Genomic DNA, 24,000 nt, shown 5'->3' on the forward strand with positions numbered 1-24,000 from the left:
TTCACTAGTGAAGGCAAAACTCCTAACTAGTTAAGTAGTTGGAGTAGGGCAGTGCCACTAGTTAACTAGTGAACCATTAATGACTCACTAGCTAGGTAGTTGATGGCAGCAGGCTCACTAGTTACCTAGTTGATGCATCCATTGTCCAAACTAGTTAACTAGTGAGGACATAAATGTATACTAGTAAACTAGTTCAAGCCTACATTCACACTAGCTAGCTAGTTGCACAGAATTCTAATTAGGAGGCAGAGAATTTCTCAAATTGAGGCTTTCTATTGGCTCACTATGTTAAAATAAAATATGACAACCAATCACAGTGCGGAATTTTGCAAAATCCCACCCCAAACATTTGCATGCGGCACACAAGTTAACATGCTTGCCAGAGGAACCTCAGCTAGTAAACTAGTAGTGGCTTCAGTGTGACACTTACATGTAAACTTGTGAAGGCGGAACTGCTCACTAGTTAACTAGAGAGGGTACAAATGTCCACTAGTTAACTAGTGAGGTGCAAAATAAGTGTCACTAGTTCACTAGTGGGCCCCAAAACGCCCACAAGTTAACTAGTAGGGTGTGGATATGCTCACTAGTTAACTAGTGAGGTGCAGATTTGCTCACTAGTTAACTAGTGCACCCTTAAGCGCCCACTAGTTAACTAGTAAGGTGCAAAAAAGCATCACTAGTTAACTAGTAAGGTGCAGATATGCTCACTAGTTAACTAGTGGGCCCCAAAACGCCAACTAGTTAACTAGTAGGGTGCGGATTTGCTCACTAGTTAACTAGTGAGGCGCAGATATGCTCACTAGTTAACTAGTGACGTGCGGATTTGCTTACTAGTTAACTAGTGAGGCGCAGATATGCTCACTAGTTAACTAGTGAGGTGCGGATTTGCTCACTAGTTAACTAGTGAGGTGCAGATTTGCTCACTAGTTAACTAGTGAGGTGCGGATTTGCTCACTAGTTAACTAGTGAGGTGCAGATATGCTCACTAGTTAACTAGTGAGCATATCTGCACCTCACTAGTACCTCACTAGTTAACTAGTGAGCATATCTGCACCTCACTAGTTAACTAGTGAGGTGCGGATTTGCTCACTAGTTAACTACAGGTGCTGGCCAGTAAATTAGAATATCATCAAAAGGTTGAAAATATTTCAGTAATTCCATTCAAAACGTGAAACTTGTACATTATATTCATGCAATGCACACAGACCAATGTATTTCCGATGTTTATTACGTTTAATTTTGATATTTATAGGTGACAACCAATGAAAACATCAAATCTGGTATCTCAGAAAATTAGAATATTCTAAAGGCCAATGAAAAAATGTTTGTTTCTCTAATGTTGGCCAACTGAAAAGAATGAACATGAAAAGAATGTGCATGTATAGCACTCAATACTTAGTCGGGGCTCCTTTTGCCTCAATAACTGCAGTAATGCGGCGTGGCATGGACTCGATCAGTCTGTGGCACTGCTCAGGTGTTATGAGAGCCCAGGTTGCTCTGATAGTCGTCTTCAGCTCCTCTGCATTGTTGGGTCTAGCGTATTGCATCCTCCGCTTCACAATACCCCATAGATTTTCTATGGGGTTAAGGTCAGGCGAGTTTGCTGGCCAATCAAGGACAGGGATACCATGGTCCTTGAACCAGGTGCTGGTGGTTTTGGCACTGTGTGCAGGTGCCAAGTCCTGTTGAAAGGTGAAGTCTGCATCCCCATAAAGTTGGTCAGCAGCAGGAAGCATGAAGTGCTCTAAAACTTCCTGGTAGACGGCTGCATTGACCCTGGACCTCAGGAAACAGAGTGGGCCAACACCGGCAGATGACATGGCACCCCACACCATCACTGACGGTGGAAACTTTACACTGGACCTCATGAAACGTGGATTCTGTGCTTCTCCGCTCTTCCTCCAGACTCTGGGTCCTTGATTTCCAAAGGAAATGCAGAACTTGCTTTCATCAGAAAACATAACTTTGGACCACTCAGCATCAGTCCAGTCCTTTTTGTCCTTGGCCCAGGCGAGACGCTTCTTGCGCTGTTTCATGTTCAAGAGTGGCTTGACACACGGAATGCGACACCTGAATCCCATGTCTTTCATGAGTCTCCTCGTGGTGGTTCTTGAAGCGCTGACTCCAGCTGCAGTCCACTCTTTGTGGATCTCCCCCACATTTTTGAATGGGTTCGTCGTCACAATTCTCTGCAGGGTGCGGTTATCCCTAGAGCTTGTACACTTTTTTCTACCACATTTTTTCCGTCCCTTCGCCTGTCTGTTAATGTGCTTGGACACAGAGCTCTGCGAACAGCCAGCTTCTTTAGCAATCACCTTTTGTGTCTTGCCCTCCTTGTGCAAGGTGTCAATGATTGTCTTTTGGACAGCTGTTAAGTCAGAAGTCTTCCCCATGATTGTGGTGCCTTCAAAACAAGACTGAGGGACCTTTTAAAGGCCTTTGCAGGCGTTTTGAGTAAATCAGCTGATTAGAGTGGCAGCAGGTGTCTTCTATATTCAGCCTTTTCAGAATATTCTAATTTTTTGAGATACCAAATTTGGAGTTTTCATTAGTTGTCACTTATGAATATCAAATTTAAATGTAATGAACATTGGAAATACATTGGTCTGTGTGCATTGCATGAATATAATGTACAAGTTTCACGTTTTGAATGGAATTACTGAAATATTTTCAACCTTTTGATGATATTCTAATTTACTGGCCAGCACCTGTAGTTGCATCTAAAAACACATACAAGCTGACCATTTTTGTCCACTAGTTAACTAGTGGAACAATTGAAATTTCACCAGTTTACATGTGTGGCAGTGCAGCAGCTCACTAGTTAACTAGTGCCTGAAACACAAATTATGCATATTCTAATGAGAAGGCGGGCAGAAGACTCCTGTTGGGTATAAGAATCCCACCCAGTCTAAAACGTATGTGCTGTGGCCTCACAATCACATACTGATGGGTGTCCCTGAGCGCCAAGGCTTGCACTCATTAGTCATGGTTTGACACCTACTGGTTGGTCGTTGCGGCGGGTTCGAATCCCGCAGATGGCATTCCGCAATTGCTGTAACATTATTTATTTTCTCTTTGTGTTGTAATGTTCAAAGTTTTATTGTTTTACTGCTTTTATTCCCCCCTCCCAAATCAAGTAAAGCACCTCGTTTGGTGTCGTGTAAGGGAGATCAGTTGGCGAGTTCAAGTCCCATTGAGGAGAATTGGAATTTAGTGTGCCAGTAATTTTATTGTAGTTCATTTTTGTTTGGTATTGAAAGTTTGGTATTGAAAAAGGCTATATTAAAAATAATTATATATATATATATATATATATATATATATATATATATATATATATATATATATATATATATATATATCCATCCATCCATCCATCCATCTTCCCAAGAAATAGATCAAATGACACTGAGAAAAAACTGTGGTTATTTTGGAGAGGGTGCTGGCTGCAAAACCACAAAGGCGGAGCTGCACCCCGCCCATTCACGCAAACTCAGCCTAGCCCACTGACTTCCGTTTTTGTTTTCAACTTTATCGCAAACTGACCTGACCCATATGAATTACGGCTGTTACTAGTTTACAGTCGTTAATGCTATGTTCTATACTCCAATTAAACAAGATAAATATAACTTGCTACATGACAAAGACTGAATATATCTCGAAATGAAAAGGTTTCTTTTAGCGAATATCTGCCTACAGCTGGTCGAATAAAAGTGGTGTACAACAGCACTTCAGTCTATTGAATGGCCTCTGGTAGTCTAGTGGTAAAATCGTCTGAGTTGGTTTTTGCTTTCCCCTCAGCTGATGCTGGTTCGATTCTCGGTGGGGTCATCAGCAATCTATTTAGCCACATTCAATTTGTTTATATTTTAGTTGTAATGTTTCTTTTCAGCAAAATATTTATGTCGCTAAAAGTTCTTTGAATTTGGTCGTTCCTAAACAGCATTTTAGTTTAAACTCTGCTCACAAATGGACTCACACTGGCTAAATAAACGAATAAATAAATAAATAAACACATTATATGTTAAACGGTATACCAGTAAATTGTTGTAAACATAGTACTGGCAAGTGTAGCTAGAAATGAAGAAAAGAGGTTGTAAACTACCTAAAACTTACACTACTGGGAGGCGAAACAGCATGTCAACCTGACTCCATAACCACTACACCACCACATCTGTTATAAATCAAGTGGCGTTACATGTAATTGTGCTGCCCAGTGTGTCTCTGAGATGGGATGTATGGTTTATTGGCGGTGTCTCAGTAGAAGTCATTTCAGAAATAATTTGTCAGAAAATTCACAGAATATCCAGATTTGAGAACCAAGACCAGACCCGCTTCGGGGGAGGAGACCAAATTGAAGCTGAGATGGGAGGAAAATGCATGAATGAGGCTAAAAATGGCTTTGGCGTGTTTCTTATGAGGAAATGACAATATAACATGATTAAAAGTTCCAAAAGTTAGATTTTTAATTATATGGAACCTTTACAAAAACTGTTCAATTAACTTCTCAACTCCGTCCTCAATCTCGCATTTTTTAGCTACAACACCCTCTTTGGTTCCAGAATGCTATCAAGTCTGACAACTGGAAGGAATTAGACTGACTCTAATGGAATGGGCGGGGCTGATTCTGGAATGGGCGGGGCTGACTCTGGTGCAGCTCCACCTTCTGGTGCAGCTCCGCCTTTGTGGTTCTGCAGCAAGCACCACTTGTTATTTTGAGCTAGTACCAGAAGACAGTGTAACCTTTTTTAGTTCTCTCCAGTCAAAACAAAACTTTAGACTTTTTTCTTTTTTAAATTTAACAGGGAACAGCAATCAATTGAACAGGGAACTGCAACCAGTAGTCACACAACAAAATAAAATCACACAAACAAAATAAAGTTACTCTCCTTTTTTTCTTGGTGTCTGAAAAGGGCAGGGAAAACCATCAGACTCCAGTCACCCATCGAATGGACTCTTCACCCTCCTGCCCTCTGGGAAGCGCTACAGGAGCCTATGGACTAAGACTACCAGGTCCCGAAACAGTTTCTTCCCCACAGCTGTCAGACTCCTAAACTCTGCCTGCTGACATAACACCCCAAACCAGCAGCACCCTACATAAACTCTGTAGAAACAAGAAAGCCCTGCAAATCGATGCAGAGCGTCGCGGGATATGCCTGACTGGTCATATATATTACCTCTCATGACACTGACCTCTGACCCTATGAACTTGTGTATGTGATGAGTTTATTTACCTTTGATAGGGAGTTATGACCTCTGATTTTGTCAAAATCCTTCAACTCGTTCAGGAGATATTGCACACAAAAGCCAAATTTTCATATATACGGCCTCACACAACCTTGACCTTTGACCCTATGAGGTTTTGTACCTCATGAGTTTATTTACCTTAGATAGGGAGTTCTCACCTGCGATTTGGTCAAAGTATTTCAACCTGTTCAGAAGATATTGCACACAAAAACCAATTTTCATATATACGGCCTCACACGACCTTTACCTTTGACCCTATGAGGTTGTGACCTGATCAGTTTATCTACCTTTGATAGGGAGCTATCACCTCTGATTTGGTCAAAATCATTCAACCCGTTCAGGCAATTTTTGATATATATATGACCTCACACAACCTTGACCTTTGACCCTATGACATTGTGTTCCTAATCAGTTCATGTACCCTTCATAGTAATAAAATACACAGGCGAGGGTCCGACTCTCTGGAGGACGCCATGTTGGATTCTATGTTTATTTAGCTGTATTTATGGTTTTGCTGGTGGTTTTTGACTCCTTTGAAAACTGTGCAACAACACTCTTCTTCTTCCTTTTCTCGTGTGTTATTTGGCGGATGGCACTCAACATAAAAAGATGCATTTCTCAAACAATTAATGTATTGGAGCGTGAACCTGAGTCATTAATCTCATATCCTAATTTGAGAGTTACAGCTAGAGTCCAGAGGGTTTTGTTGGCTTTATGAGCATTAGTTAGTAAGGTCCTCACTTGAACAAAAAATACAGCTTGTTTGCAGTGACTTTGGTATTTACTACCCCCTATTGCCAGAAATCTACACACTTTCCCTTTAAGCGCGTTGTCTCTTTAAGACTGGTCCTGGGTGACATTGGAGTTTACAGCGAGGCCGTAGAAATTCTCTGTCTGGATATTTATTGTGGAGATTAATGGACTAAAATGGGTTGCTGCACCGTGACTGTCTTCTCCTTTTTTTGGAGAGTAAAAACTATATTTTGGTTTTTAAATGCTGCCGCTGCACCGTATTAAGAAATCATATTACTGGTTGGTTCGAAATGGGTTGAAATGTTCACATTTCTTCTTTGCTTTACATGCTGATCACTAAAGCGTGCTTTAATTAATATTGCGTTTTCGTAAAACGTAAGAGCAAACAAGGGGGATTTTAATTGACAAAAATAATAAAATCAGCACATTTCCAAGCCAACTGCGGTTAACATTGGCACGTCGGCTTGAAAAATATCTCCTTTTTGCCGTAAATAACACACATTTCATAGCTGTTGTGGGTTATGTATGTGTTCATCAGTGCTTGAGAACTGTAACTTTGGGGAGCGGGTCGTAATTGTGGGCTTTTAATGCGGTGCTGTCTGTGGCGAGGTGTTGGTAGGGTCTGATCGGAGCTGCAGCCAGAGCGTTTCTCCCGACCAGCGGCTGCTGGGAGCTGGTCCACGGTGAAGCAGCCCACGCAGCCGAACGAGGGCTTCCCGGCTAAGAGCTGACCGCAGCGGCCCCGACGACCGCGGGCCAGCGACCCGAGAAATAACATGGGGAGTCCTGCTGCTGCCTGCTGTTGTTTGTTTTCCGTAGTAAATACCTGAATATGCAGAGACTCAACAGGTCATTCAGTTGTGTGGTATCATTCAGATGATCAAATGAAATGTTGCAACATTAATATCAGTTTACCTGATCTTGATCAATAATCACATTGATGAATTGGTGCATGAATAACTACAGACCCTGCTTCCTGCAGCAGCTTTTTCTGCTCTAGATTTATGATCTGCTATTTGTATATTTCAAGGAAAAAGACGGAAATGGCATTAATTATTTAGATTTATTTGTGGATTTTTTTGTCGATGTTAACCCTGTTGTGTCTCAGTTCATGAAGCTGTTTTCAATGTTTCCCGCGATGCGAGCAGCTGATTGTGCAGCAGATGGCCGCGGACATGATCAATTTCGAAGTGCTAGTTCTGGATCAAGAGAAAGCCTGCTGTGCTGTGCCGATGATTTTATTTTGCGAGGATGGATTGAGGAAGGGGGACACACATGCTTAAATATCGACTGTCGGCAATAATCAGATTCATACTCATAAAATACTTGTTTACATGTTTGTGTGTGTGTGTGTGTGTGTGTGTGTGTGTGTGTGTGTGTGTGTGTGTGTGTGTGTGTGTGTGTGTGTGTGTGTGTGTGTGTGTGTGTAACTCTGCCCACTAATCCGTTACGTATTTTGTTTCTTGTTGACATAAATACAAAAATTATGTAAAAGAAAAGAAGTGAAATAATGTACAAAACTAAAGTGTATGATCCAGTATCGAACCCGCGACCTTCACCATTGCAGGCAAACGCATTAGTCACTAGACCACCAGCACTAGGTGCTACATCTCCTCGCAAATTCATATCTTTAAAACACTATGAGTGCTGGCAGGCTTTACAGCAACGTATGTAAAATAGAGCCTTTTTTATTATTATAAACTTGTCGCTTCCATACAAATGTGAAACAATATATCTGACGGAGATTTCTGCGGAGTTTCTGCACTTTCCTGTCAACAGAAACAGACATGCTGTCTGCCGCTGCCTTCCGCCTCCAGGCTTTTTCAGACTAATAACTGAAAACTAAAGACTGCACACGTTAACTGAACAAAGATTACAGCAATACACCACAACTTTCTCGCTACAAATATCGTCAAAACATATTTATGTGCTCAAACGATCTTAGTTTATCAAATTTTCTCTTAGAACAGCCTGAACAGAGTCCACCATACTTTCTCTGTTTCTCAGTCCTACATGGACCAATCACATTGCTGTTCTGCATTTCTTCATTTGCATGTAAAGGCCGGATTTGCTCACTAGCTAACTAGTGAGCAGTACAGCGGTCGAACTAGTTAACATGTTACACAGAATGCCAGCCAAGTGTGTATTTATTCAAATTCCACAAATTTACTAGTTTTAGGGGCATTTTTCTGCAGCTAGTTAACTAGTGACAGTGTTTTGTGTTCACTACTTAACATGTAAGGCTCAGTTTGCCCTCTATAAGCTAGTGAGAAAAAATTATAATGCAGATATGCTCACTAGTTAACTAGTGAGTGCTTCCTGTCCCATTACAAGTGAACTAGAAAGGCCAAATATGTCAACTAGTTAACTAGTGAAGGTAAATTTGTCACTAGTTAACTAGTAAGAACACATTTTTACATAACAAGTAAACTAGATTGCTCCAAAAACAGCAACTAGTGTGCGTCTTGTGCGCACTAGTTAACTAGTGAGCATATCTGCACCTCACTAGTTAACTAGTGAGCATATCTGCACCTCACTAGTTAACTAGTGAGCAAATCCGCACTTCACTAGTTAACTAGTGAGCAAATCCGCGCCTCACTAGTTAGCTAGTAAGCAAATCCGCACTTCACTAGTTAACTAGTGAGCATATCTGTGCCTCACTAGTTAACTAGTGAGCAAATCCGCACCCTACTAGTTAACTAGTTGGCGTTTTGGGGCCCACTAGTTAACTAGTGAGCATATCTGCACTTTACAAGTTAACTAGTGATGCTTTTTTGCACCTTACTAGTTAACTAGTGGGTGCTTTAGGGCACACTAGTTAACTAGTGAGCAAATCTGCACCTCACTAGTTAACTAGTGAGCAAATCCGCACATCACTAGTTAACTAGTGAGCATATCTGTGCCTCACTAGTTAACTAGTGAGCAAATCCGCACCCTACTAGTTAACTTGTTGACATTTTGGGGCCCACTAGTTAACTAGTGAGCATATCTGCACTTTACAAGTTAACTAGTGATGCTTTTTTGCACCTTACTAGTTAACTAGTGGGCGCTTTAGGGTGCACTGGTTAACTAGTGAGCAAATCTGCACCTCACTAGTTAACTAGTGAGCATATCCGCACCTTACTAGTTAACTTGTGGGCGATTTGGGGCCCACTAGTGAACTAGTGACACTTATTTTTCACCTCACTAGTTAACTAGTGGACATTTGTACCCTCTCTAGTTAACTAGTGAGCAGTTCTGCCTTCACAAGTTTACATGTAAGTGTCACACTGAAGCCACTACTAGTTCACTAGCTGAGGTTCCTCTGGCCAGCATGTTAACTTGTGTGCCGCATGCAAATGTTTGGGGTGGGATTTTACGAAATTCCGCACTGTGATTGGTTGTCATATTTTATTTTGACACAGGGAGCCAATAGAGAGTCTTAATTTGAGAAATTCTCCGCCTCCTAATTAGAATTCTGCGCAACTAGCTAGCTAGTGTGAATGTAGACTTGAACTAGTTTACTAGTATACATTTATGTCCTCACTAGTTAACTAGTTTGGACAATGGATGCATCAACTAGGTAACTAGTGAGCCTGCTGCCATCAACTAGCTAGCTAGTGAGCCATTAATGGTTCACTAGTTAACTAGTGGCACTGACCTACTCCAACTAGTTAACTAGTTAGGAGTTAAGCCTTCACTAGTTAACTAGTGTGCACATTTTGGCCATCAATAGTTAACTAGTGAGACACAAAAAACCTTCAACTAGCTGACTGGTATGCACTTTGGCCTTTACTAGTTAACTAGTGAGCCATTTATGTGACAACTAGTTAATTAGTGAAGCCAAAATGTGTTCACTAGTTAACTAGTGCACATTTATGTCTACCACAAGTTAACTAGTGTGCACATTTTGGCCATCACTAGTTAACTAGTGAGACACAAAAACCTTCAACTAGCTGACTGGTATGCATTTTGGTCTTTACTAGTTAACTAGTGAGCCATTTATGTGTCAACTAGTTAACTAGTGAAGCCAAAATATGTTCACTAGTTAACTAGTGCGCATTTATGTCTACCACAAGTTAACTAGTGTGCACATTTTGACCCTCACTAGTTAACTAGTGAGACAAATACCTTCAAGTAGCTGACTGCTATGCATTTCTGCTTTTACTAGTTAACTAGTGAGCAGTTTTTGTGTCAACTAGTTAACTACTGAAGCCTAAATGTGTTCACTAGTTAACTAGTGCGCATTTCTGCTGTCACTAGTTAACTAGTGGGCACATTTTCACCCTCGATATTTAACTAGTTGACACAAACATGTCTAACTAGTTAACTAGTGGACAGAAATGGCTTACATGTTCATGACAATTCTGGCTGATATCCTGATATCAGAATAAATGCTCATTTTGCTTGCCATAGTTATCCAATCAGAGGAGAGATGTTCAGATATCAGGAAGTAAGACTCAAATCCTGTCGTCTGAAGCTACTTTCTCCTCTGGATGAGGCACATCTGAGCTTTGTTTACAAAGGTGGCTAAAAGGCTGGAAAAGACAGGATAGTCCTTAGAAGGAGTGTTGTAGTTGCTGCAGGAGAACCCTGGACACCCTTGTGTGAATAGATGAAGATCTACTACATCATGAAGGAAGAGAGTTTTTTTACTGTTTATTTTTTATAAAAGCTATTGATATGTTTTGTGTTTGTACATGTATAAATATTAGTGTGCATATATTTACAATTTGCTATCAATAAATCTGTTCTATTTGGATTCAACAATGTAATTCAAATTTTCCCAAAGAAATTTAAATCTGTTGCATTTGATTGACTTGATCCTTTTAGTCACATAATAATTATTAAAAATATATTATTATTCAAGAGAAAAAGTCAAATGGTGCCAAATTGTGTCTGGAGTGCCTGCATAGAAATCTCCGAACACACAGACTCAAACTTTGTCCAGCTAATGTCAGGATGTAGAAGTATAAGTTCAGCAGCTGTCAGGAAAGTGCACATGTTACATGTTACATGTGTTATGTGCCTGGGACCAAGGTGAGAGTGAAGTGTGTGATCTAAAACACAACATCAAAAGGGACAGCAACAACCACAGGAGCGTTGCTTGTCACCTTTCGTTTGAGGAAAGACACGGAGTCCGCTGCAGAGATAGATTGGGTGGAAGGCCCCCCAGAAACTAAACATGTTTCTATCCCCATTGTAATCAGATTACCACTCAATGAAACTGTGTCTGTTCCAAATTACTTAATAACTACAAAGAATGTGGCAGCACCTTTTTAGATGCACCACTCGTGTGAAGCCAATAGAGATGTGTCGGTCGCAAACGAACCGGCTCTAAGAGCCGGCTCTGTGAAGTGAACGATGGGAGCCGGCTCGTCATTGGGAGTTGTGCTGTACCCCCCCCCCCCCCCCCCACACACACACACACACACACACCTTGGTGAAAGCTACAGGCGATTGGTCAACATGTGTGACTGCGTGTCCAGACTGTCCACACACAGAGCAGCAGGGGCGGGGAAGAGGGAGGATCAGACTCACACACACAGCAGAGCACAGGTGGGCGGTGGGAGACGAGAGGGAATGAGGAGGAGGGAAAAGGCGAGCGAGAGGAGAGTGCGACTTAGACGGTGAGAAAATGAGCGACAGCAGTCGGAAAGTTGAGATTTCTTAAAGTGTTCAGTTAATAAATCCATATAAATGACAAATATTTGTTATATTGCATTTTTTTACATTAGTAAATCATTTTACTTGTTTAGTATTAGTTTTGGTGATAAATGTACTCTACGCAACAGAAAATCTGAGGAGACACTTGGGAGCCGAAAGAACCGGCTCTCTAAAAAGAGCCGGAATTCCCATCACTAGAAGCCAAAAAGTGCTCTGGGGGTGTTTTGCATGAGGAAATAACAATGTGATGTCATCAAACGCTCCAAAAGGTGTATTTTGCATTATATAGTCCCTAAAATGTTCTTTTGTCATTCAGATTGAATATTTGTCCCTCTGTGAGTTTTTGTGTTTTAGCCAGCTTGTCTCACTTGTTTTAAATGTAAATAAATGTTCTGCAGAACAAACTTTCAAGTCTAATGGTATTTTTCTTTCTTTCAGAGAGTTTCCGAAAGGAAAGCTTTGTGAGTTTTTCTTTGAAGCAAGTATCAAGAAACCAAGTGAGTAGCATCCATCAATGTGCTTGGTGAAAGATTAAGTTTGTCTGTGTTTTTGTTGTTTATGTGTCTTTAAACCTTCTTGTTTGTGTTTTTTTCCAGGAGGTGCAGCTGACAGGCTTCAAGCCATCAGGTAGCTTCAGTTCATGCTGGTGATCTAGGGGTTTCAGCAGCAAGTGAACAAGATTGTGATTCAAGAATTAAATGTGATGTTGCATTAAGGCTTGTGTAAAACATGCATGACATGAGCACAAGAGAACCAAGCTGCTTCAAGCACGAAGAACTCAGAAATTACTAACCCCCCCCCCACACACACACACACACACGCGCGCGCGCGCGCGCACACACACACACACACACACACACACAACAGGATGTGGTCAAGAAGCAATCGTCAAGGCTTTGTTTAGATTTACCATGAAATCCTGTTAATGTGGAACCTTTCCTGATTTCTGCTGGACGACAAAATCTCATCATTGTTCAAGAAAGTTTATGATGAGAAAGCTGATGATGACTGAAGAGATATTTATTTAATGCAAGCATATAAAAAACGCCAAACATTTCTCGGACTCCTTTCCTCTGACCTGTTGATGATGTCACAGGGTATCTGACATGCAGTCAGCTGGTCTCTGATCTCATCAGGGAGCTTTGATGTGTTGAGACATTTATGTCGTGACATGACACTTTTTTTTGGTCCAGAATTTTAACTTAAATCAGTGTTATGAAAAAAATGATTCTGGCTTCATCTGTTTGCCGTGCTCTGTCCTCGGATGGCTGCTGAGTGCGTCAGCATGAAACGGCTGCACAGAGCGCTGCAGGTTCATGAGCAGAAGTAAAAACGTGGCTGGTCTGTAAATCGATGCAAACGCATGACCCTGAATATAAATCCACTCAGGCATCAGGCAGTGGAACAAAAAGCTGGGCTCAAACACTCGACTCTGACCCAGAAATCAGGTACACCACTTATGGTCTGTTCAAAAGTAACATCACACACCTGGAGCAAGAGGCAGCTGAAGTTCCAGGTGAGAGTCAAACACAGAGAGGCTAGAAAATCAGGAGGCAAGCCACTGAGGCAGAAATCCAGAAACGTCTAAAAGAATAAAGGTAATGCTCCTGACTGAGAGGCTGGTGTACATGCAGGAGAGGACAAGGGGGAGGAGTCAAGATACCAAAAGGACAATCATGTTCTTTACATCATTTTCTATTTAACCCTTATTTAACCAGGGAAATCCTTTGAGATCAGGTCCAGTGATCAAAGCCTACTGGTTGTGCAGCACCAGGCTAAAGGTCAAAGGTGACAGATCATCTGCTGCTGTGGCCCCCAGACTCTGGACCTCTCTCCCCCTGAGCCTGAGATCACTGGACTCAGTGGTCTCCTTTAAAGAGCAGCTGAAGACTCACTTGTTCAAGCTGGCTTTTGTGTGACCTTCATCACCTTCTCCTTGTTCTGCTCTGCCCACCTATTCCACCTTCCTCATGATCCACTGATTTCTCTTTGCTTTACATTTTTAATCACAATTGTCTATTTTTTGCTCATCCATCCATTGTCTGAACCTGCTTGTCCATGTAGGGTCTAGGAGGGGCTGGTGCCTATCTCCAGCGGCCAATGGGCAATCAGGCGGGGTACACCCTGGACCAGGCGTGCAGATAGGGTGGGGGACGGGGGGGATCTGTCCCCCCAAATTCAGATCAACCCCGATCCGTCCCCCCCAACTAAGGCCAGAAAGAAAACAAAATCGGAGGTTAAGAGCTTGAAGCTCCTTTTTCCAATTACATTGAATGCAGCACGACGTAAACAAACACCGACTCCAGAGGCGCCAAAGTGGTTGCTGCTAGGATGCAGGATGAAGCGAAAAAGACGAGCAACGATTACTGCGTATTTAAAAAAGACCAACAGTGTAAGTAGGCAGGACCGATCTGTCTGTTTATGCATGTTGGTTCTAGCTTCAGTACGTTGTCAGTGTTGGGACTTACTCGTTAAAAGCACCAAAGCCTCATTGCTGACTTTAACAAGTCTCATCTACAAATATGATCCCTCATGAAGTTACTACTTTACACCAGAAGATAGTGGAGATGTGGAACCTTCAGGCTGAGCAAAGTTTGGGAGTTTTTAGGGTTTGAAAAATGCCTCCCGCCGCCGAGAGGCTCCCAGTCGGGGAGAGGAGGAGATGCGTGCAGCATGAAGAGAGCAAATATTAGATAAAACCTGTAATTGCCAGCAGGTCTGGTCTTTGTTGACTGATCACTTTGTCTGGTCATGACTGACTCTGATTATGAAGCAGATTATTGACTCTGATGAAGAAATTCGCTCATCCAGCCGGGAAGATTGACGCTGCTGCAGCATCAGACAGCTGGTGCTGCACGAGAGGTGTGTGGAGTTTACAAGCTCCAAACGTTGGGTTTGATGTAGGTTTAACCTTCTCTGGGACGTGATGGATGTAGAAACTATGGTAAAACACCGCTAACGTGACAGACGTAGCGACAATGTAAAAAAAAAAAAGCTGTAAAAAAGAGGCAGATACCGATGTGTTTATATGGAAGTCAAGTGTGTCACATAATCATAAAAAAGTAAAATATAAAATTTAAAAAGAGATTTATATGTTTATATATAAATAAAAAAATGTCCAAATATAATGACAATTTATAAATTACGTAAAAATATGAAGGACCATCTGTTGGTCAGGCTGAAAAGTTTGGGAATTACTGCTCTAAGTGAATATTGTTTTTTAAATATATTTTATGTGCAGTTTTTTATGGCTTTTATGCTTTCTGTAAAGATCGGTATGCTGAAAATCATTTAATGTTTTGCATAAAGCATCAGGTTTTGGTTAGTACTTGATTGGGAGAATAACAAATGACTGAATTAAATAGTGGGGTGCCTCTGTCAGTGCGCCCCAGGGCAGCTGTGGCTACATCGTAGCTCATCACCATCAGTGTGTGAATGTGTGTGTGAATGGAAGAATGATACACTGTAGTGTAAAGCACTTTGGAGTCCTTACTCTGAGAGGCGCTATACAAGTGCGGGTCATTTATCATTTATAGTGTTGATCAGGCAGAGTTTTGTTGCCAGTGTTCCACTGCATAATGGCGTCCAACACGTACATAAAAGTTAGTTTTTACGTAAACTGTTAGAGGAAATTACACAAACGGACTGAGCTCTAGTTAAGGCTCTTGCAATAGTTTGTGTGTGTGTGTGTGTGTGTGTGTGTGCATGTGTTTGGGGGAGGGTACATTGGAACTTTACCCCCCCAGTTTGAAAATCTTATCTGCGCCAGTCCAGAGAGCCAGTCCATCGCAGGGCAACACAGAGACATACAGGACAAACAATCATGCACGCGCACACACACACACACACACACACACACACACACACACACACACCTAAGGACAATTTAGACAGACCAATCAACCTAACAGTCATGTTTTTTGGACTGTGGGAGGAAGCCGGAGTACCTGGAGAGAACCCACGCATGCACAGGGAGAACATGCAAACTCCATGCAGAAAGATCCCAGTCCGGGAAGCGAACCCAGGATCTTCTTGCTGCAAGGCAACAGCTCTAACCACTGCACCACTGTGCAGCCTTACCATCTTTACGCAGATTTTTTCGTGATTTTTATCTTGAGAGGCGCTATAGAAAATATCTTTTCTTCTTCTTCTAACAAACAGAGAACAGACGCCTCGGTAGAACATGAACATTGGAACACGCCTTGGTGGTCCCTGATGACATATCTCCTAGGCAATCGTGGCAGGACGTCAAGGCAAGGTTCCTTCTCATTGAGAAACACCCACAGATCAGTGTCCGAACTGATGGGTCATGAAGATTTAATCAGCTGTTTTCAGAAACTCACCATCAGGCGTAAACGGAAAACTACCGATTGTTTTGGGGCGACGGTGAAAAACTGCATAATCAGAAAAGGTAAAGTATTGTTTATCCTACAGACAGACTCGTGCTCCTGTAGAGGTCTGAAACAGCTTCAGTGTGCAACCGTTACATTTATGGGTGAATTTTAACTCTACCGTTTGAGTTCAGAACCTTGCTTAACCCTTACCCTTGAAGAGCTGCTGCAGCTCAGGAGCTAGAGCAGGTGGTCCACTACTTGGAGAGCTGCCTGCTCAACCCCAGCTCCTTCTTGGGAATTCTGTTGTTGTGTTCTTGGAAATAAAACACTTCACCTAACTTTCCTGTCTTGGTGGAGGTCAGATAGTGCATCATGGCTGCCTCACCTCTGTTATGGGCCATTCCCATCTGTACCGGGTCGACCCGGGCCGGGTAGCCCCAGTTGGCCCCAGCCTGGCCCGGTTGATTCCACACATCCTTGTCTTAAGCCCATGTGGGCTGATTCTACCCACCAATCAGAGGCTTGCTCTAATGGAAGGTGTGCATTTGCTGTCAGCAGTGGGTGTGTTGGTCCTGGTCGGCCTGAAGCAGACCCCCTCGAGAAGAGGGCTGAGAATGAGCCTTGGTTGGCCCGGAAAAATACCAGGCCACCCAGATATGTAAACAACCTACGCTACCCGGCCCGGGCCGACCCGGTACAGATGGGAATGGGCCTTTAGACTGCCCCAGGCCAGCTGTAGCTATGATGTAGTTTACCATCAGCAGCAGTGTGAATGAGTGAGGACATGAATAATGGATGAAGTGCTCTGAGTGTCTAGAAAAGTGCTCTAATCTATTATTCTGAATAATGTTTCAGTCTTGAGGCTGACTCATGCTTTTCCGTCTGCGTCAGTGCGGAGACACGCAACTCCATTATCCGTCCTTGCATAGGGCCCCGGCAGGCACACAAGTACATACGGAGTCGAGCCCACTTTTTTAAACATGCGTCGAACGAGACGGAGAACGCAAGCTTGTGACTGGTCAGGACGCCGCTGTCGTCTACAGCGCCGCCATTGCACCCTCAAAAACATAAAGAGAGCCGAGAATAACTAACGGCAGACACTGAGAAGCTTGAAGAATACCTCGCGAAAAAACTCTAAAATATGAACGTTTAATTCTCCCGTGACTGGAGGAGTGAAAAGATGCGCAGCAAGCATTTTATTTGTGGACGGAAATGACAGGAAACGTTGGTTTAGAGGTGGTGAGCGCATGAAGAGGTGGAGGAGAATGAGAGACAAATATGTCCGTGTTAAAAAGTCTTTTATATACAAAAACACAATATAAACACACTATCTTGGACCGATACATGACAGAATACCACAGAACAGCGCTACGCCCTCTGTTGTCCTGCTGGGGAATTGCTTTGCAACACTCTCCAGGAGACGGAGAAGTATGAGAGCAAAACGCTTCCGTCAATCCGTGCGTGTCTGTCCCTTGCAGAGCTGACGGAGAAGGGATAAACCAGCTTTACGTGGGAAACAAATCCCATGACCTGTGATTGTTGCCAGTAGTGTCTGACTGTCAGCCTCCCTCGAGCCGAATCTTTGTAAACGTATTGCAGATATTCCTGTTGACAGACAGTGGACCTTTTAAAGTTGATGGTCAAACTAAATAGATGAAAGACTTCTAAAATAAAAGCCCTGCAAGTCTCTGCATGCCTGTGTGCTTTAGATGCTTCTCTGCCTTGTGTTTGACAAGATTCTGTAGGACCTGCTGTGGAGGTAATTCAGCCATTGGGTCTAGAGCAGAGAAATAACTAAAACCAGCCGGACAGAGGCTCTGGAGAACCGGGTTGGACACCTGAGATTTCCAAAGAAAGCACTGAGTTTAGTCTGGTTCTTTGTTGTTTGTCTTCAAATCAAACCACTCCGACAGAATAACACTTGCTCTTTGGATTCATGGTGACTAAAAACTCATTTGGTTCAGTCAACAGGACCAAGACCGTGAATCACAGCGTAGTGGCTATTTCACGGTGGATTCCTGGTTGTAGGATCGTTTGATGCTTGTCATGAAGATGTTTATTTTCCATCAGTGTATGTAGATGTATTTTTCTCTTTGATCTAAACACATCCACGTCAGTTGACACTGGTCCTGTGGATCAGAGAGATCCACCTGAGACACAAAGAGCTCTGGTTGTCTCCATTTACCTGCATCGTGCCTGTGTGAACACCGCCCCCACGGTCTTTGTTGAAGTGAATTCACGGACAGAAACAACAGATGGTCTCCATATTTCCAGAGGGTTAAGTCACTGTCAAACGTTGGGAGTGGGCTGGCATGGGAAGGAGGAAGTTTTCAATAGACTCATTAAATGTTGAGGCGTCTGTGAGGAGCGCCTGATGGATGCTGCATGCTCATTGTTGGCTGCAGAGACAAAGCAGAGGTTCATTCCCCTAATCAGGACAGGCCAGCGGTGGGCATTCACACCATCCACCATTAAGCACTCCAACACCTGCTCTCTCTCACTCAGCCTTTCACACCACTCCCTTCATCTGTCCTCTTTTGTGCACGAACACACTCGTCGTGCAAAACCGTTTGACGGGGCCGGAGTCACCGCTAATGCTTTTACTTCATCCCATACAGGTTGTTGAGATGCAAAAGGAGAGGATCCTGTCTGTGTGTACACACATCATCATCACGATCAGTGTGAGTCTTCCAGACACACACTCTCACCAGATGGAGAACACAAAGACGAGCCTGAAGGATAACTGAAGATCTCCCCCGTTCACTGTCAGATCACTGCTCCCTCTGTGACTTATAAGCACCGTGTGAAGCGAAGCAGAAACTTCTGGTCCCAGAGAGGAGTTCTGATTCTGTAACAGCCGAGAACTCCTCTCAGATTTTTCAGCTGAAAGACGAACTCTGAAATCAAACTTGCAGCAGGATATGTGTGACCTGAACTAACAAACGCCTGAATCCTGGGTTGCTCTGGCAACAGGCATCGACTGTAAAACCAAAAAATGTCTTTGATACTTTTTGAATAGAAAAATCTATTGAATTTATTGATTTTGGATTTTTCTGTGGAGAAAAACTGCTCACTTGAAACGAGTGTCTTTGTGGACTGACACAAGTTCTCCAGGTGTTTGAGTCTAAAGCCTGGTTCACACAGCAGGATTTCTAATCTGCCAGAGTATCTGGAAAGAAGAGGGACCCCTCATGTGGTGATGAAACAACTGGCCCATAATGGTTTTGGTCCTACTGCGTCACAGGCAATAGCTACACATGAACCAAGTTCACTCATGAAATCCCACAAAACCTCTGAAGATTACTTGTGACTTTAGAGTAAACAAACATGGTGGAGGGGGAGCATGCTGCGTGCTTCCGTCACCCCACTTCCTGATTGGTTACACATGACATTAACATGTAGCATGCTTGTTTGTCCTCGGAGCTCCCCACACATCCATCAATACAGGGCTAAGATGATCCATCATGGGAGCAGTTCCAATGTGCTTCCAAGCAGACCAGATAGTCTTAACTCACCACACATGGCAGGACTATCTGATAAGATTATCTTTAAAGCCATTAGGGTTATCGGGGGAGGATCAAGTCAAAAGCTGTACGATTATCCTGCCATGTGACCAGGCCCATCCTGCAGCAGACAGCAGTCAGAGGCATCTCAGTGTGGGGAATCCTGAGATTCTCAGTGGACTGAAGCCAACAGCTGCTAGAGGAGGATTCACTCATCAGCTCATTTCATTTATTCAAAATATAATTCCCACAGGACTGGAGGAGGTTGTTCATCTGTGAATGTTGCTGGTCAGCTGATCACACCCGAAGTTTTCCGTCTGTAGAATCTGTGAAGTTTCTTTTACTGATTTGTGGAAATTGGATTCATGGAACGCTGAGCTGGATCTGGTCCACATCAGCTCACTTTAGGTCGACACTAAGGTCTTTATAGGATGTGAGGAAGTGTTCAGGATAGACGTTTGCACCGAGTGGTTGGAGTGCTTCCTGTTAAAAGGGAGTTTTCCTCTCCACCGTCGCTGCATGTTTGCTTAGTATGAGGATTGCTGTAAAGACTCTGACACTGGTCAGTGACTCGATGCAACCTGCTGGGTTCCTCATAGGAAACTTTTTTCTGATTGGCTTAATGAACTGACCTGTACTGGAATGTTTACTGTGTGAAGTGCCTTGAGATGACTCTTGTTGTGATTTGGCGCTATATATACATTAAAAATAAAAATAAAATACATTAGCTGATCCAGTCTCATCTGGTAAAAAAGTCAATTTATGCCAGTAATCCAGCTCAGACTGAGAAACCATCAAAAGGCAGGAACCCTTTGCAGGTATTCTATGTTCATCAGCTGACCAGAGTGTGACACTTTGAGTCTAGATTATTGAACCTTTTCACAATATTCTGATTGTCTGAGATCCTGAATGTGGGGTTTTTCATCAGCTGTAAGCCATCACAGTTATAACAGATAAAGATCTGGATTAGCATGGAATGAGTCTGTCTCCTAGATTAGTTTCTCCTTTTAAGTTGAATTAGTGATGTAAATTACCTTTTGCACAAGATTAAAACTTTTCCAGTTTCACCTGTAAGTCAGGGTGAGTTGTCTTCTGACAGCAGGTTCCTCGCACTCGTCAGGACAGTGAATATTTTGTTTGTTTGAAGCGTTCTTCTTGCAGGAGGAATGGTTCTAACAGTTTGAAATGGTTTGAGTTCAGACTTTAGAGTTTATGGTCTGATGTAAAAACACATCCACCTAAATCTGTCAATGTGTCGCTGAAAGTTCTGGAACATCTTTAACAGGAAAAGGCAGAAGAACCTTCATCAAGACTCAGACCATGAACTGGAACCTGCAGGAACACCAGAGTCTCCACTCTGGAACTAGTTTTACATCATCAGGAGAACCAAGAAAGAAGCTCCTGGTCAATGAGACCTGGATCAAGCTGCAGCTGTCCACATGGATTATGTTAACATCTTCTGGAGCAAGACCAACAGCCCATCTTGGAGGTAGCAGCATCATGGTTTGGTTCTGGTGCAGAAAGTGGAGGAGAACCACCTCCAGATTCTACAGTTTCATCTGTAACCATCAGCTAGACCTGGGTGGGTGGTCCAACAGGAGAATGAGCCCAGAAACGCATCACTGGTTTCTGATTGGATCATGAAGCTTCTTGAACTTCCTTCACTAAACCTTGAACATCAACTGGAATGGACATTTATGGACTAAAAGCTGTCAGAACCAGGAAGCCAAGGATCAGCCAGAATTCCCAGATTCTTTATGTAGAATTCTGACCCAGAGAAAGAAATGATGAGTGGATGGAAACTCCTGACCAAAACTCTCCATAGTCTCCACTGCCACACCCCTCTGTTTGTTTACTGGTGACTCTGACCTTCAGAACGTATGCAAAATCTATTATTAACATACTCGTCTCGTCTCGTCTCGTCTTCCTCCGCTTATCCGGGTCCGGGTCGCGGGGGCAGCATCCCAACTAGGGAGCTCCAGGCCGTCCTCTCCCCGGCCACCTCCACCAGCTCCTCCGGCAGGACCCCAAGGCGTTCCCGGACCAGATTGGAGATGTAACCTCTCCAACGTGTCCTGGGTCGACCCGGGGGCCTTCTGCCGGCAGGACATGCCCGAAACACCTCCCCGGGGAGGCGTCCAGGAGGCATCCTGACCAGATGCCCAAACCACCTCAACTGGCTCCTTTCGATCCGGAGGAGCAGCGGTTCTACTCCGAGTCCCTCCCGAATGTCCGAGCTCCTCACCCTATCTCTAAGGCTGAGCCCGGCCACCCTACGGAGGAAACTCATTTCGGCCGCTTGTATCCGCGATCTCGTTCTTTCGGTCATTACCCAAAGCTCATGACCATAGGTGAGGATTGGGACGTAGATCGACCGGTAAATCGAGAGCCTGGCTTTCTGGCTCAGCTCCCTCTTCCCCACGACAGATCGGCTCAGCGTCCGCATCACTGCAGATGCCGAACCAATCCGCCTGTCGATCTCCCGATCCCTCCTACCCTCACTCGTGAACAAGACCCTCCTTGAACCGTCACCTTATCGTGGTGGAGGAGTTTGAGTGCCCTAATGATCCTAGGAGCTATGTTGTCTGGGGCACTTAGTGCCCCTGGTAGGGTCTCCCATGACAAATTGGTCTTAGGTGAAGGGTGAGACAAAGAACGGTTCGAAGGATCTTTCATGGCGGTTAAAACGAAGAGTCGGAGTACCCGGCCCGGAGGGTTACCGGGGTCCCACCCTGGAGCCAGGCCTGGGGTTGGGGCCCGTGAGCGAGCGCCTGGTGGCCGGGCTTTCGCCCATGGGGCCCGGCCGGGCCCAGCCCGAACCGGATACATGGGCTCGTCCAACTGTGGACCCACCACCCGCAGGAGGAACATGAAGGGTCCGGTGCAATGTGAATCGGGTGGCAGACCAAGGCGGGAGCCTTGGCGGTCCAATCCCCGGACAAGAAAACTAGTTTTTGGGATTATTAACATACTGTTTGCTGTAACTGTGCTTGATTATTGACAATAAATGTTGATGGAATTGAACACCAAGCCCCACAAAAAGAATTTATTAGATGAAACAGAAATGATTAGATTAAGTCCTGGGAACAGGACTTATAATTAACTGATCATTAAAGTGGAATGATATCTTATAGAAAAGCAAAATAAAGACCTAGAGTCTTGACTTCTTTCTTCCACACTTGAAGCACGGTATGAAGTAGTTGAACCACAGAGAAAACATTTCAGTTCAGCAGAACCTCTTTGTCCAGCTGGGCCTTTCTGCTGTCAACAGTAATGGTCTGGTTCTGGCGAAGGTTTGGTCCATTCTTGAGTATAAGGTTGCATCTGTTCATTTAGGTTTGCAGATTTTCTTGATACTAAGTTTTCCTAAAGAGAAGTGTCAGCCATTTTTGGCTGACTGGTGTTAAAACAACGGCGTTAATAATGGAATTTATTTTTTCAGTTATCTAATTATTTACCATCTGCTTTTGTCATAACGCCATTTCCATTACTGATAAGAAAATGCATGCATACTTTAATTTAGCAGCACGGTGTGTTGAAGCCAGCATCAGCTGACCAAGAGCTAAAGGAGCAGATGTTTTCATCCAAGCGCATCGCAGCGGGTGAGGAACAAAGAAGATGTGATGAATAGTCTACGGCTGCGGACTCGGAGACCTGCAGATTCGCCGCTGCAGGCGCAAAGCTCTACCCTTCTCGGTGTGACAGCGGGATGTTCCGAAGGTCCGCTCACCTATTCACCGCTCACACGTCACTTCATTAATTTCTCTTCACAGTCTTCCCAGATCTTCCAACTGGAGCCTGTTCCTGACCATTTCTTTTGTCGCGTTGTAACAACTGTAGATCTGACGTGGTTGTGTGCAATAGTAGAGCTCCAAAGGGTACAGTGCTCTCACCCTTTCTTACCTCGGACTACACCTACAGCACTAGCAGCTGTCACCTCCAGATGTTCTCTGATGACTCGGCCATTGTCAGCTGTGTGTCTGAGGGGAATGACCTGGAGTACAGGTCAGTCATCATGGACTTTGTGGACTGGTGTGAGCATAACCACCTTCGCTTGAACTCCAGTAAGACAAAGGAAATGGTGAGTGACTTCCAGAGAAACACTCGTCCTCATTCACCAGCAGACATCCAGGGAGCAGACACTGAGGCGGTGGATAATTTAAGTACCTGGGTGTTCACCTCAACAGTAAACTGAACTGGTCCAACAACACAGATGCTGTATAAGAAGGGACAAAGCTGCCTCCACCTCCTGAAGAGGTTGAGGTTCTTCAGCGTTAATTACCAGCTGCTAGAAACCTTCTATCACTCTGTTGTTGGCTCTGTTATCCACTCTGCTGTGGTCTGTCGGGGTGCAGGCAGCTCTGACAGAGACAGGAAGAGGCTGAACAAGCTAATTAACAAAGCTAGCTCGGTTCTGGGCTGACCACTGGATTCTGTTGAGAAGTGTGGAAGGAGAATGGTGGTGAAGATGACCTCGATCTTAAAAAAAAACCCTCCCACCCACTGCATCCCACTGT

The 24,000-nt window shown here is 43.7% G+C and overlaps 1 protein-coding gene across 6 annotated transcripts in view; it reads left to right on the plus strand.

Annotated features, from left to right (window-relative positions):
* Nucleotides 1-20,550, plus strand: part of adgrd2 (adhesion G protein-coupled receptor D2) — a 104,884-nt gene extending 84,334 nt beyond the window's left edge. For 3 of the 6 annotated variants that reach the window (XM_070546328.1, XM_070546327.1, XM_070546331.1), the window contains exon 24: nt 4,914-5,447. In XM_070546328.1, coding sequence (XP_070402429.1) covers nt 4,914-5,068 — 155 coding nt within the window. In that variant the 3' untranslated portion in view covers nt 5,069-5,447. Of the gene's footprint in view, nt 1-4,913; nt 5,448-12,084; nt 12,144-12,242; nt 14,458-18,598 lie in introns of those variants that run through there. The other 3 variants (XM_070546330.1, XM_070546329.1, XM_070546332.1) reach the window with 3 other exon arrangements.
* Nucleotides 20,551-24,000: the final 3,450 nt, after the last annotated feature.

The sequence above is a fragment of the Nothobranchius furzeri genome, chromosome 17, assembly GCF_043380555.1.
Source record: "Nothobranchius furzeri strain GRZ-AD chromosome 17, NfurGRZ-RIMD1, whole genome shotgun sequence".
Taxonomy (NCBI): Eukaryota; Metazoa; Chordata; class Actinopteri; order Cyprinodontiformes; family Nothobranchiidae; genus Nothobranchius; species Nothobranchius furzeri.